The sequence below is a fragment of the Neopelma chrysocephalum genome, unplaced genomic scaffold (assembly GCF_003984885.1).
Source record: "Neopelma chrysocephalum unplaced genomic scaffold, ASM398488v2 Primary Assembly neopelma1_22b, whole genome shotgun sequence".
Taxonomy (NCBI): domain Eukaryota; kingdom Metazoa; phylum Chordata; class Aves; order Passeriformes; family Pipridae; genus Neopelma; species Neopelma chrysocephalum.
This window is the reverse complement of record NW_020897690.1, coordinates 12,669,339-12,683,726: the sequence shown is the minus strand read 5'-3', so window position 1 is coordinate 12,683,726 and position 14,388 is coordinate 12,669,339. Positions and strand designations below refer to the sequence as shown.

At 37.6% G+C, this 14,388-nt stretch overlaps 1 protein-coding gene across 3 annotated transcripts in view; it reads left to right on the top strand.

The window, feature by feature from the left end:
* Positions 1 to 14,388, top strand: part of RPRD1A (regulation of nuclear pre-mRNA domain containing 1A) — a 44,964-nt gene that overhangs the window by 14,934 nt on the left and 15,642 nt on the right. The window contains exon 7 of one of the 3 annotated variants that reach the window (XM_027680379.1): positions 7,749 to 7,808. The exons of 1 other annotated variant lie outside the window; for it this stretch is intronic. In XM_027680379.1, the coding sequence (XP_027536180.1) occupies positions 7,749 to 7,784 (36 nt within the window). In that variant the 3' untranslated portion in view covers positions 7,785 to 7,808. Of the gene's footprint in view, positions 1 to 33; positions 129 to 7,748; positions 7,809 to 14,388 lie in introns of those variants that run through there. One more of the 3 variants, XM_027680370.1, reaches the window with a different exon arrangement.

Here is a 14,388-nt window from a genome sequence, read left to right as displayed (position 1 = left end):
ACTCTTAAATTGTTTTCTTTAACATCTTTCTAGCTTCTGTTGCAGGTGGTGGACATGGACCTATCTTCTAATGATGTCACCATCCATTAGTACACACATCCTGCTAAAAATAAATTTAAGAATCAAAATCTTGTATTGTCTGTTGTTTTTGAAAACTTGAAAAGGAGGATTTCTGTAACTACTTATACCAAACCTCTGCTATTTTCATCTATATTCTCACAAACATTACTGAGTTTATGCCTGAGATGGATAAATATTTATCCAGTGTCATTCCTTTTTCTTGAAGACTAAATCTTTCACGTGATTGTTCCTAAAACTCCCAGGTCCTTTTGATAAAATCATTCGAAACTTGCAATGGAGAAGTTTGGGGGTCACTTGCAATGAAGCTGCCATTACCAAAAGGAGAGAACTGTGAAAACAAGACTTTTTCAGACTTTCACTTACACTCTAGCTATTTGGTTTACATGATCAGAAATGAGAAGTGATGAATGTAGGGCTTGTCCTTCACAAGCACAATAAAAACTTTATTAGGTAGCAGAGAATGTGTGTTCTATAATTGCACTTATGCCCCTTTGGAACCCCCCTCAAATTTCAGATCATCCTAAAGAGTATTTTCACTTTTGTAAGTTTTAGATTAGTATAAATATTTAAGGTTCAGAGTACTGTAGCTCTGTCTAGGATTTGTAGCTAGAGATGATTCTGTCGATTATAGAAAATGGAAATTTTTGCAGAAATAATTTTGTGGAACTATTTCTTTATGTAAATTTTGAGTGCTAATACCATTTCAAGTTTTTTGCTGTTTGGGTTGACTGTTCCCACTTTGCTTCCTTTTTGTATACTCGTCCTAACTCCCTGCCCATCCCCTACTTTTTGAACAGAATTGTTGGTTGGTCTCTTGGTCTCACTGAAGGCTGATAAGAAGAGCTTTTGATGTTATACAGGAACAGAGAATTGGGTATACATAAATTGATACCCATGTGTGTTCATGTCCTTTTGATAAGACTGTCCTGTAGATGTTCTGAGGTTAACATGGCCTTAAAAATGAAATGAACAAGAGAAGTATTTGATTTACTGTTCTCTCATGTTGCTTTGCTTTTGCCTCTTCCACAGATTGATTACAGGGTAAATAGTCTCTTACTACATTTCAAATAAAGGATCTGATAGTCTGAAATCTTACATGACTTATTAACAAGTGTGAGTAGGGGATCATGCAACCTTTTTCTACAAAAACAAGACAGCCTCTCACATTAATTTTGACATTACGGAAAAATGAAGCATTGCTACACTTAGTGTATACTGGATGACCCAGTTTCTCACATAGTGTTTCTGTCAACTTACCACTTAAAATTGGGGAATATCTTGTCACTAGATCCAAATTTTTATGAGGAAATACTACTCTGGGAAGTAAAACACTACTGTGTTTTAGCAGCTTGCATTTCATTGACACTTTTATTGATGATGTCACTGTCTTGCATTCCTGATTTTCTACAGCGGTATAAACAATATTCATATTCTTACACTCACACATCTGGTTATAATTGTGGTTTCTTGGCATGTTGAGAGAATACTATATGTTCAATACACTTTTATTATATGATTGAGCGTTATGGCTCAGTATAGTTTGACTTGTCTTCCTGAAGGTTTTGTCATAGATTTTTAAAGGTAAACAGCAAAAAGTTACTCACCCTTGTCTGTAGCTCTGGACTCAAAGGCCTTTTTTTTGTTCCTGCCTGATTCACAATTAATGGTACCAAATGTAGGCAAAAACGTTAAGTAAACAGTTCAGGGATGGCAGTGGTATAACAGGCCTCTTGTCCTTAGGTTTTGTTTTGCAATACCAAGCTTGCTTGGCCCTGGCAGATGAACCTTAGGATTAAAGGGTGGGCTCAGTTCAGCACATGCTGTGTCTCACCTAAAAAATCCATTGCGCCGGCTGGAAAGGTAAAAGACCTTTCCCAAAAATCTTCGTTCGCGAAGACTGGCCATTGTTGTTACAAGACTGGATTGGTACTATTGTCTGCTGTTGCCCTCCAGCATGGCCTTAATGTAATCACAGGGTGTAGTGCTTTCCTTACTATTTTTTCTCTTTTTACCGCTTGTACTTCACTAGAACCTTTGTATGTCAGCTTTTTTCGTTCAGTGACAGATTACTTAGGGTAATATGTTCCATCATGCTTTGTACTTTTCAAGTCCACTGCAAATAATTCATTTCTTCATAACCTTGCAGCTGAGCAGCTAAAGTGTTGTGCTGAGCTTTGGTTGAAGTCAAAAATTGATTTGTAGCATGAGTCCTACACTGCCGTTTGTTAGGGGATAGAGTTTGCAGCAGCACAGTAACTCAAGTTAATCTGGAGTTAAAGCTGAGCTGCCAACAGTGCAACAATTACAGAACTGGTAGCTTGGAGGTAGCAGGAATTGGGCAGTAAGGTTCATTCATACTCATCAGGACTTTTGAATATTTAAGATCTTCTGATACATGCTTGGCAACAGAAACAGTGGTACCAAACAGACCATGTTGTGTGATCTCTTGACGTGAATCGTTAATTTCTGTTCAGGATTGCAGCTTCAAAAATTGAAGCTTAATTGGCAGTGCTTCCAGTTTGTGGATTGACTTCTACAGAAAGAGGTGTTTGAGTCAAGTCAGATATTCTTGTGCTGAGGGGAACGTGACTGTAGACCTTTTCTTTTTATAATAAAGGGAGGAGACCTTCACCATAAGTACTTTCTTTCTCTTGTGGCCCAGTTTCAAGTAACTTGCATTGTTTTTCAGAGAAATGTATGTAGCTTGTAACAATCAGGAAGGAAATGTAGGCTGAGGATCTCTAATCGATGAATTCTCTTCATCCTAGCTCTCCCCATCCTACCCTGTATGAAATGGAATATGGTTTGGAAACAAGCTCCTATGCTTAGATATTTGTGTCGGTTGGTTGAAAGCTCTTGCTCATAGGTTGGCTTAGAATAGCCATTTGAGAGGCTTTGTGTGGTGTAAATGCTTTATTAAAGTCGAGTTGCACAGTGCAAGTCCTCTAGTGAATATGAGTCATTGGGGTGGTTGTGTTGATTTAAAAAAACCAACCAAAGAAAACTCCAAAAAAACCAAACCCCAAAACTTCATTGAGCTCAGTAGTTTTGATTAGCTACCCAAAGGTGACTGGGGAGAATTAAGTGATCACTGAAATACTTATCTCTGCTTAACGTTTGTTTGGTTAGAAGTTATGGTGAGGGAATGTTTAAAATAAGACCTAGGTTGCATCTCTTTTCTGCAATAGAAGTAGGCTTGCAAAGCATTTCTACAGGTTGATAGTGTATCTTTTAAATATGATTGCTTTGTTTCCATGAGCACTTTTTTCAGTGGCAGGAGATACAGTTGTAGAGTTTTGTAGCACTAATTTGCAGGACTAGAGTGGAGAACAGCAGCCTGTACGTCAAACACAGCAAAGCAAAGTCAAGTGGTCAGTGCATTTTATTGCCCTGTGTTGTACGTGTTTTATGAGCATAATGCTTATTTGACCCATTTCTCATAGCAAGCTTATAACCTGTCTGTACTTGAGTAATAAATATACCTTTTTCATATAGTGACTTAACAGTTGCAGGCTCAGATACCATGTTGCATAGTTACTCAGTTTTCAGTACCTGAAAGAGTATTAGATACCACAGACCAATTCAGAACAGCAGAAACACTTGAAGACTTCCACATTTTAAATTGACTTGCCAGATATTTGAATATAAATCCTGGCTTTACTAAAAGATCGGGCAGGTTGTAGGTTGTACTTTGCATATCCTTGTAAAGTAAGGATAATATTTGCTTCAGTTCATCACATTTTAAACATTGCTTGTCACGTTGAACATGCTCTGGTTTTAAAAAAGGGTAATAAAAATGTTACAACTTTTTTTTTTTTTTTTAGCAATTTCACCCTTTTTATTTGTGAAGGGTGGGGGTTTTTAACTTTCACTCTGCAGCTTACCCATTACTTTTTATTTGAAAGTGGAAAAAAAAGTACAAGATACCACAAGATACCAAGTACTTTAATACCCTTGAGGTACCTTTTGAATTCCTCATTATAAAAATATAGAGAGAAGATACTGGTCTTACCTAAGTAGTACTTGCTGTTGTTTGCGAGACTTTTAGACGGAATGTTCCTGGCTATTGCCAGCCAAAAACTTTATACTGTTAACCAAAATGAATGGATCTGTTTGTGTCACCCTCAGAAGAACAAGTTTTGCAGGTATGTAAAACCTTGTGCAAACGTCTGAGATGTTGGGAAATTGAAAAGGAAATAATCAGTGTTATGTCTGGAACTTCCTAAATTTTTTAAAGGACAGCTGTAGATTGGCAAGTGACTGTGTGGTGCTTCCTGCAGCAGATGTTTCATTTGCTTTTATCGGGTGTTTCCCGGAAGAAAAAGAAAACCTGGATGTAAGAAATGGATATAAGAAATACTGAAACCATGATGCCTGTTTGTGTCGGTAGTAGCAGTGAGGTTTTTCAAGTTAAGGCTACACCTTTTCTGCAAGCGTTAATTTCCTGCAGTAATATTGTTATTGTTTACAACTTTAAAAGTCTGATGTTTGTATGTTTGTGTTGCTAGACTTATTAAATTGTAATATTTTTTTTCATCTGTGTTGTGAATACAAAGTTAGCAGAACTGTAAACCCTGCCTGTATCCCTCCCACAGCTAGAAACTTGCTTTTGGAATTATTTGTTAAAGCAGCTGTGAACTCCAAATAGGAATATAAGACCACACTGGGGTGAAAGGTAGTAACTACACAGACTAAACACTGGGCTTTCTCTCTCAGGAGTTACAAAGGAAACATCTGTAGTCTAGTTTCAAAAAAGAATGTTGTGGATGGAAAGGAAGAGGGAAGGGAATGTATTGGAAAGCTCTGCCCCACAATTGGAGATGACTTGTGTAAACAAACTGAATGAAAATCTGTTGCTTGAGCTAATATCTCCTGATAATTTCATTTAATGAGAAAATAAGCCCATGTGTATTTGAAGATAAGTGTGTTTGACTCAAAAGCTGTGACTCAAAAGAGAACTTAGTGTTCTCTTTAAATAGTGTCCTAATTAAAGCCTGTGCTGTTAGGCTGATACTCAAAAGTTACAATTGGAAATTTTTTCTGCCATCATTAAGATCTAGAAACTTTAATATATATTTTTTTTGTTTAACGAGCTTCTATATGAAGTTGAAGCACCATGCTCAAGTTGCACTTTACTATGCCCTCTACAAGGACTTAGATTTTTTTGCTGCGTTTCTGATAATGATTTGCCTGGTAGGTTGGAAGAGCTGATGAGAACTGCTTCCAGGAATTTCTGACAGCAGAAAGAAGAGAAATGACTAGAACATCAGCTTGCTTTTTCTCTCAGCCTTAATGAAACAACACAAAGCAAATTTCATTCTATCTCAGTGACAGACTTCTGATGTTTTCACTTAAAACCACTGTAGTGTTATACAGAACAAGTGATTTGTGTGAAATCTGATGTAGAACATAACACTCATGCTTTTGTGGAGAGAAGGAAACAGTGTTCAGGTGGACAGCAAGTAGCTGTTTGTGAGATGGCATTTAAAGAAAATGTTCATCCAGTGTGCTTACTGTAGATCTTGGGCAGAGTGCTTGTATTTACCTCTGTCCTCATATCTACCTAGGAAAATAATTCATCAGCTTAAGTAATCATTTGAGGTGGCAAGTATTTTCAGATCTTGTTAATGAAATAATAAATTACATATTGTTATCAGTTGTGTTTTAGTGTCAGCATAGGGCAAAGTAAAAAAACTGGTGCAAACTAATTAGTAAGTATAGGTGATATGACAAAAACCTCTCTGCATTTAAAAAAAAATGTATTATAGCTGAAATATTCCTGTTTTGGAATATGTTAGCATTTTGTAGTATGTAAGGATAGTGCACTTTCCATGTGGTTCTGTTTGTTTGTTTATTTGATGGGGTTTCTTTGTTTTGGTGTTTTTTTTTTTAAATCCAGAACTTGAATTGAAATTTGCCTATTACTTGAGTCCATCAACTATGAATAAAATGTAAGAAAATAAGAAATAAGAACACTCAAGAATTCATATGAATCTTACATGACATATGAATAATTTTTAGTGTTAGTAATTTTGTTGTCAAAATGATTTGAGTTCATGTGAATCAAAATGAAGAGTTCATAGTTGAGTTTCTTTAATCAAGCACCCAAGCAATTCTGTTTTCATAATTTAAATTCATTATGATCTTATGTAATGGTCCTGCTGAACTAGTCACAGGGTTTTATTGTGACTATTGCAGACAAATTCCATCTTTTCAGCTAAGGCTATAAATGTAGAGGGCAGAAATGCTCTTCAGTAGGACTCAAAGTGAAACTGAATTTTACAGATCAAAAGCATCACAGTTAAACCAATGTCTTAGTCAGCATAGTAAACCTGGGGAGTTTACTTCAAAAAATAAAATCCAGCCCGTTTTGTTGTTTTTTTTTTTTTTTTTTAATCAGCTACTCCTCATTCCTAAAAAACTTAAAGAATAGTAGTCCACTTCATGGAGCAGTAGGTCAAGAGCCCCAGCTGAGAAGAGATGAAAACTGTTAGGGAACATAATTCTTAGCTGGGCTGTGCTGATAAATCCAGTTTGTAAAAACTCTTTATCTTTCTGTTATAGCTTGCTGATTAAAAACAGGGTTTTGAGTAATGTTTCCTTTTATCTAGTAGCACCTGTAGTTCAGTTAATACTGGCCTTATTGTGAAAATTCATCTCCAAGAAGAAATGATAGCCCTTTTTCCTAAAGAAGCCAATCTGGTAGGCTTGCTTCCATACTGAAACACACAATGTGTGTACTCTGAATCAAAATGCTGAGGGGGAAAGAGGAGTAGGGGAACTCCAGAACTTTCACACAGTGCTACAGGTACCTGGCGGAAGTGTTTATTCTTTCATTGATTAAAAACTGAGATTTATGTTCATGTATATGTTTAGACACATGCCTGCTGTTTGGTGTTTTGTTTTTTTTTCTTCCTAGCATCTTATTTCAAAATGTGTTCTTTTAGAAGCTGGATTATTTTCTTCATACCTAGATTTCCCTGACTGAGCAGGGTATGGCATATGTGTCTGCAGAGCAGGGAGAACAGCTTGGAACTATGGATTAAAACATGGTTGAGGACGATGTGGAAACACCAGGTCTCATTTTGAAGTTGTATGGATTAGTTATTCTGAGGGGGTGTAATGGAACAGTAAGAGCAATTGGGAGAGCTGTTTTAGCAGCAGTGAGGAAACAATGTATTCCACATCTGTTGTGCTTGCTGAGGATTAATTTCTTAGCTGGGAAGAAATGGAAGGTTTTTGTCACAGGAGTGCTCAGCACCACCTGATAAGTGTGTAAAGTGGTCCTTACACTTGCCTTAGAGTTTTATTCTAAACCAAAGAAACAGCCAGAGTACATTTACTTCTGCATTCAGGCTGAAGCAGTTGTGGTGTTTTTTAGTTCTGCCAAAAGTAAAAGAATATTCTGGTGGTCTAGTTTGGAGTTGGTGAAGTTTTTCCACTGCCAAAGTCTGGAATGCAGTGGACTAACATTGAAGGAAATAAGGAGAAACAGAATGCTGGGGACACAACACAGGATGATGTATAAATCCTGTAAATGAGCTCTATATTGTCTTGGAATTTAATTTTACTTATATAGTGTGAAGATGTATCTCTGAGATAAAAAGTGCATTAAGCTGACTTTTTATCAGATTAAGAGTGTAAAACATTTTTCTAATATTTCTCAGGTAGTGCTGGCAGCGATTGGCAGAAGAGGGGAGTGAATTGCTCTTATATAAGGCTTACAGGTACTGTCCGATTTCCTGTGATACTTGACTGTTGCAGTTATGCTGCCAGTTGTATCAGTTCTTTCATTTGACAGAGAAACAGTTGTTCTTGAAAGTTTGATAAAATTACTTCTCTGAATGCGTAAATAGCAGAGGGGCATAAGGGAATGCTTCAGCAGCTCTCCTCCCCTGAGTCTGCTATCCTGAGCCATAACCTTCACTGCTCTTTGCCGCGACAGTAGTTGGGTGATGTAGAAGAGGTCAAGGGATATTGAGATGGAAAGGGGAGAGTTGGAGGGGGCACACTGGGTGGGAGTTACTGTGGGATGGAGAATTAGGCTAACTGGGATGCAGTTAGGACATTTGGCTGTTGGTTTACAGGAGTCAAATAGCATCATTACTTATGGAACACTCTTGTACCACTGTGCTGCCTCATCTTGAATAAATGTACTACTGCAGGTGTAAAATATTGGCATGTGATAATAGAATTGAAACAGTATTTCTCTGAAAGTAGTCTCAAGTGCCAGTGTTTTTAGGTGTTCTCTCCAATATCACTAGCTGCTTTACTTTCTTTCCTGATTCAGTATTGAATTCTTTGGTTTTCACAGAAGCACCTTTGTTTAATTTTCTTTTTCTGTGAAGTTGACCTCACAGCAGTTTCTAAATTCTCACTGGGTTGGTAATTTAGTAATATATTATGAATTCCAATTGATTTTAAAAAAAACCCTACACATAGTTATCAAATAAAGTACATCCTTCCATCAAGAAAAAGAAGAAAAATCTGCTGTTACAACTTTTTGAAATTGAAGAAGAGCTTCAGTATTTGAAATGAAATAATACATATTTAAATGGAAACATTTGAAACACTTTGTTGTCTATGTGTCAAAAAAGAATTTTAGTTACTTGTTTTTCCACACTTCTACACTACCAAACTGAAAAAATCAGCTTTTTTAAAGTCAATGAGAACAGTATTTTTGAGGGGCATAGATAGGAGAGGAATGTACTGTGACTTTTTAAGCAGACAAGTATGTTACAATTTAGTTAGTAGAGGGAAGAAGGACTCTTGATGAAATAAAGTATTGTTAAGAGGATTATTTGGCCCCAAGCCTTATCTCGCTGAATCAGGCTCATTTCTCAGTGTGAAAGAGAGACTCTTTCTCCATAGTTGGCTTTGTTTTCCACAGCATACACATAATTTTTAACTGGGAGTGAGAGAGGAAGCTGAGAAGTAGGAAAAATGCCACATACTTCCTAAAATAATTGTTGAAGTTACAGTAGCTGTGCAACGGGGGGCTGGGATATTAAATCAGTATTTTGTGATTTAGCACAAATCCTGAAGTATTTGAAACTGTTCTGTGAGTTTCTGATTTCAGTATAGGCTGGTGTTAACAAATAGATAGAAATCACTGTAAAATTAAGCCTTAGATCTTCCTGTAAGTTAGACATTTCCCTGTGTGTTTTGGTGGGATATTTTCCCTCATCCCCGTTCATCCAAACCAGACATTTTTATGCTGCCCCATCTTTGAGGCCTCATAAACCAGATGTGGAGAATTTGTTTTACAGTCAGCACATGCAGCAGTTTTAAAGCTCTGCTGCATTAGAGTTTGGGGTAGAAAACGTGTAGTAGCTGCTTTGTTAGTTATTACATTGCAGGACAGAGGATCAAGTTTTGAAAAACACAGAATTGAAAGCTGGAGATAAGCACTGAACTTTTGAGTTCGACCCTTCAAAAGACTTTTCCTTTGAAGTGAATTCTGAAAGTAGAACATTAACAATAACATAATGTGAAGAGGGCTGGATAATCAAGATTTACATCTGACTGTGGTCACAGACATCAAGTAAATGCTTATTTTGCTCTATTTCCTCAAATACTTGGTTTTCATGACCCCTTTCTGTTCTTAATCATGTATTTCTTCCTTTGTTTCTCTTCAGTCAGTATCAAAGGTTCATTTTACTCCAGCCCAAATACGTAGTTCATTGGCCAGCAAAGGGGGTAGAGGGATGTCATTGTTTGTTTGTACCACAGTTATTTATGCCTGTAAACAGTTCTCAGATTTTATGTGGAGCACTGAGCTCCTTATAGCTTCTTTAAAGACAAGCCTCAGAACTGTTGTGTTCTCAGTAAATGCGAGCCCTTTGATCCTGGGGGCAGTAGAAGACAGGAGACAGCAGATGGTATAACTCCCCCAAGTGTTACATTTGGCAGTGTTTCAGACACAAAAGGTTTTGATGTAATTTATTTCTAGGTTGCTAGTAGCTACCATAGAGTAGGAGGAATGATTCTGCAAGGGCATTAGATAAGAAATCACATTTTCTGCATCACATCCCTATTTGCTATTTGTAATGACCCATCACTTTATTTCTTCTTTTCTACCCTATCACTTATTGTGCATTCTCCTCAAACCACGGCCACTAAGAGAGTACTGAGAATGTTGCGTGTGTATAGAACCTCCTTCTTTGCTTTCCTCCACTTTGTTATCCTACATATCCAGACTCAACAGTGAAAGTTGAATCTGGTGCTCTTCATTGCCCAAGATTTTAGAGTGTCAAGGTGAAGCCAAGTTCATTTCTAGATCTGTTTTAGAAACATCATAAAATTTCCCATCTTAAGGTACCTGTTTTCTGATGGAGATAATTGACATCCATCAGAACCATCCATAGTGAACCATGTGCAAAAGGTGCTGGCTTGTTTATAAGGTCAGTGTATTTAATAGGTAAACTTGGTGAGCTGTGCCATCATCAACTTTATTTTGGAGTATTTGGCATCCAGAGAAAATCATGGTTTTGTGGAACTGAAACTCCATGGGTAGCTTCCAGCCATAGCTTTTCAGTCTTACTCATCTACGATGATTCCATAATGACTAATGTAAGTCAGAGATACTGCATGGGTACCAGTAGATCATGGTTTTCTCTTTCCCCACTTTCTGTCTTCTGCCCTAGGAAAGCTAGGTGGTGGTGATTTTTGTTGCTGCTGTTGTGTTTTAAACCACTAGTACATTAAAAAATCTTTAGTTTAATTTAGTTTAATCTTTAAAATCTAGAAGTTGTACCACTCTAATTAGTATTGCATACACTGACTGTTTAAGCAAAACAATTTAGTATGCCATCTTGAAAGCCAGGCATTTTTTGTGCTTGCAGTCACAGGTCATGTAGTTGAATTGAGTGCCATTTCCTGTACAGAAACTCATTGTTTGGTGCAGGATGATATTAGATGCAACCTCTCTACAGAGAATTAAATTCTGTCTGCGTGTATACCTGTTAATATGCCATAACACAATTACTGTGCTTAGCTTATCTGAAGACGTAGGAGTGGAAGGTCCTTATTTATAGTATTCTTATCTGTGGAAGAAATCAGGCATTCTTGCTCAGCAGGGTTATCTCAAAACATTTTTATTGTCAGGCTGAACGATTGTAGAATAAAGCAGTGATGCAGGTGCAAGCCCAAAGCAGAAAGTATGGTCACTACACACTGGTTTAGTTTTGAGGAACCGGCATGAACTTTTTCAGACAACACGTTCCTCTCAAAGACTAACAATTCCCAGTTTTCTGGATTTCTTGTACAGTAGTGCTGTCTTAGAACACAGCAGCAAGAAATTTAACATGACAAGGCTATCTTCCAGAAAGCAGTATTTAAACCACTACTCTTTTGGTTTCCTAGCTAGCTTCTCACCTATAATTTATATGGATTGTCAGTGCATTCCCTTGCTGCAGTGCCTGTAAGTGAAAGTCATCCTGATGTCATTGAAGATGTACTGTGTGGCAATGGATCTATGGAAAAAGTCCTGCCAAAAATAGTACTGGGCTTTTCTTCTGCAGCTGTTTTGTACCCATGTTCTCAGCATTTCTAGAAAGAAGCACCTTGAAACTTCTTTTTATCTCCTGGCTGATCAGTGTCTTCTGCTTTGTGCAGAGAGAAGAATCTAGGCCAGTTTTCTGGAACACCAGGATATTCCTTTTTTCCCAGCTCATGCTCCAGTAGAGCTGTTATACTTTGTACTAATCCTTGAGTCCTAGAAGGATACTGCTTTATTATTGGGCTTACTAATATTATTGGGCTTTACTAATACTGGATCATGCAACTGCTTTCAAGCCAGGTAGTTGAAAATTATTGTGTTGATGCATGTGTAAAACACAAAATTACTATTAGCATAATTTTTTTCAAATCCAACAGTTCATGATAGAGAAGGTTCCTGTCACTGTGCTGACTAGGAGCATTTCACTTATTCCTTTTGTGTCCTCTGCTCTCTATGTGTTCATTTACAACTTGGCAAATATCCTAGCCCCAAATCCTTGAAGCCACGATGGATAACAGCCACTAGTAGTCAGTGGAAATTAATGTTTTTTTCATGCAACATGATCAGAAAAATTGTTCACACTTAATAGCAGCTATAGGTTTTAACTTATGCTTCTGTTAAACAGCAAGCAATAATGCTCAGGCTTCTGAGGGTAAATCTGTGTGTGGGCTGTAGGATCATATTGATCACTTGAACTTCAGGTTTGGATTTAAATATTCATTGTCCTCTGGTGTCTGAATAACTAACATTCAGTTAGGTAATAACTAAAAGAGCAAGAAAGTTTACAGAAGCTACTTTTAAAAATACCAAAAGTGATAAAGACTGAAATGTATACAGTAGGTTTTAATGATCTTCAGTTATAAAATACTGAACATAAATGCCGGAATTGCATCTTTCAGTGTAATTGATAAAGGCTTAGCATTTAAATATATGTTTTCTAATTTAAGAAATCCTAATTGTATTACGTGATTTAGGATTTAGAGCAAATTTATTTTCTGCACATGAGCTAGTGCACAAGCTTCAATAGGAGGAGAGTGCTGGAAAATACTGAATTTCATTGGAGCTCCAGTAAAAACAAAGCTACTAGTGAAAAAGGTACATGCATAGACACTGTTGTGAGGGTCAGCAGGCAGGCTGTCAGTGCTGCTGTGGGAGGGCAATACTGGGCAATTCTGACAATGCTATGAGGTCTAGAGTTTCCTTGAAATAATTTGTACAGGAAATGTGTTCTATACGTCCCTCAAAATTTTTAATTGCAGAAAATCTTTCTCCTATGCTGCTGCATACAGACTTATTTGTTAAAGCATGTTGTTCACTGCTTCATGGGACATGTGTGATTAACAATGCTTCTTCCAACGCTGGGGCACGTAGCGTGCTTTTATGTGATGTCACACAGCTTTTACCATGTTGCAAAATAAACTTTATCCTCCGAACCTCAGTTCATCTGGCAACATAATTAAATATGCTGTACACAGTTGCAGCTTTCCACCTCCACATGAATGACTGTGGAGAGGGGTTTTTTGCTGGTTTTATTTGCCGCTGTTCTCTTGACTCTTCTTGATAACGTAGCTGTGAGCAAGTCACTTACCCTGAACAGTGACAAAAGCATGGTTTTGTAGTTTGTTCTTTTTAGGTGTGAAAAGGGGGACAGGTGTGTCCTCTCTGCACCATCAACTTATTCTTTCAGCAGAGGCCCCTCTTGCTATGTTATTGCACTACCGAAGACCTGCTAGAGCTGGCTGGGAGTCACTGAGGGATACGTTTGGGCTGCTAAGCCATTCAGCTTGTGGTGCCTGGCTAGCTTGCTTTTGCAGAGTATCACTATAAAAATCACCTTTTACTTTACAAGGCAAGCCCTTTAATTTTTTTTTTTTAATTTTGAATGCATGGTGACTTGCGCAGTCACTCTTTAAGATGGAATCTTAAGTTTGGGCGCAAGTCTTTATATTGTATTATAAGTAATGGCTAAATCATAAGTAAGTGTACCTTGGATTTAGTGCTATTCATTGTCATGTTCCCCCCCCCCCACAAGGGGGAAATGTTGCCCTTTTTCGTGATGATTGCACTGCAGAGTGACAGCGAAGTATTCCTAGTACTCAAGCTCTCTACCTCATAGTAGGGTGGAAACATATACACAGGGGAAATGTACATACTTCTTCATACACTTACTCTAGCCTACCACATGTCCTGGCAGGAGGGTTTTGGTGTGCCAGCCAGTCAATCCAGCTCTTGCCCAAACTTCAGCTGCAGGTTCAGACCTGGTGGCCTTGTTTCCCTCGATGAAGTCCCAGATGTCAGGTGCTGGGTGTACTTTATTTTTATTTTTCTTTCAACCATCACATTTACAAGAGATCTGGAAGCATGAGCTTATGGACAGACCAGCCTTAATGGTTTACTGAGCAAGTAGGGATAGACAATTAATAAAAAAGTTTTTAAATCGCCCTACTAACTGTGTATAATGGATTTGTGTTCAATTCAGTTCGTCACTGTGGTAGGCCCTTTGCTGCAGCCAGAGTGCAGTTTTCATTGCTACTTCAGGTCTTGTTTTCTCAAGGAATTTGAAGCAGCTCACCAGTGAAATGAGACAGATGTTATTATTTTGCAGTTTGGACATTGAATCTGCTAAACCCCATGTACTTCCTTGCTTTCCTGAGACATTGTGAGGAAAATCAAAGGAAAAGTTTCTAGATTCTTATTTTAGCCTGTACAAATGGAAGTAGAGCCTGAGGTTTTCTTTAGAACCTTTGGTACAAATTTAAAGCAGTATCAAGTTTGTGAGAGCAGATTTAGTGTGAATAAGGGAGAAG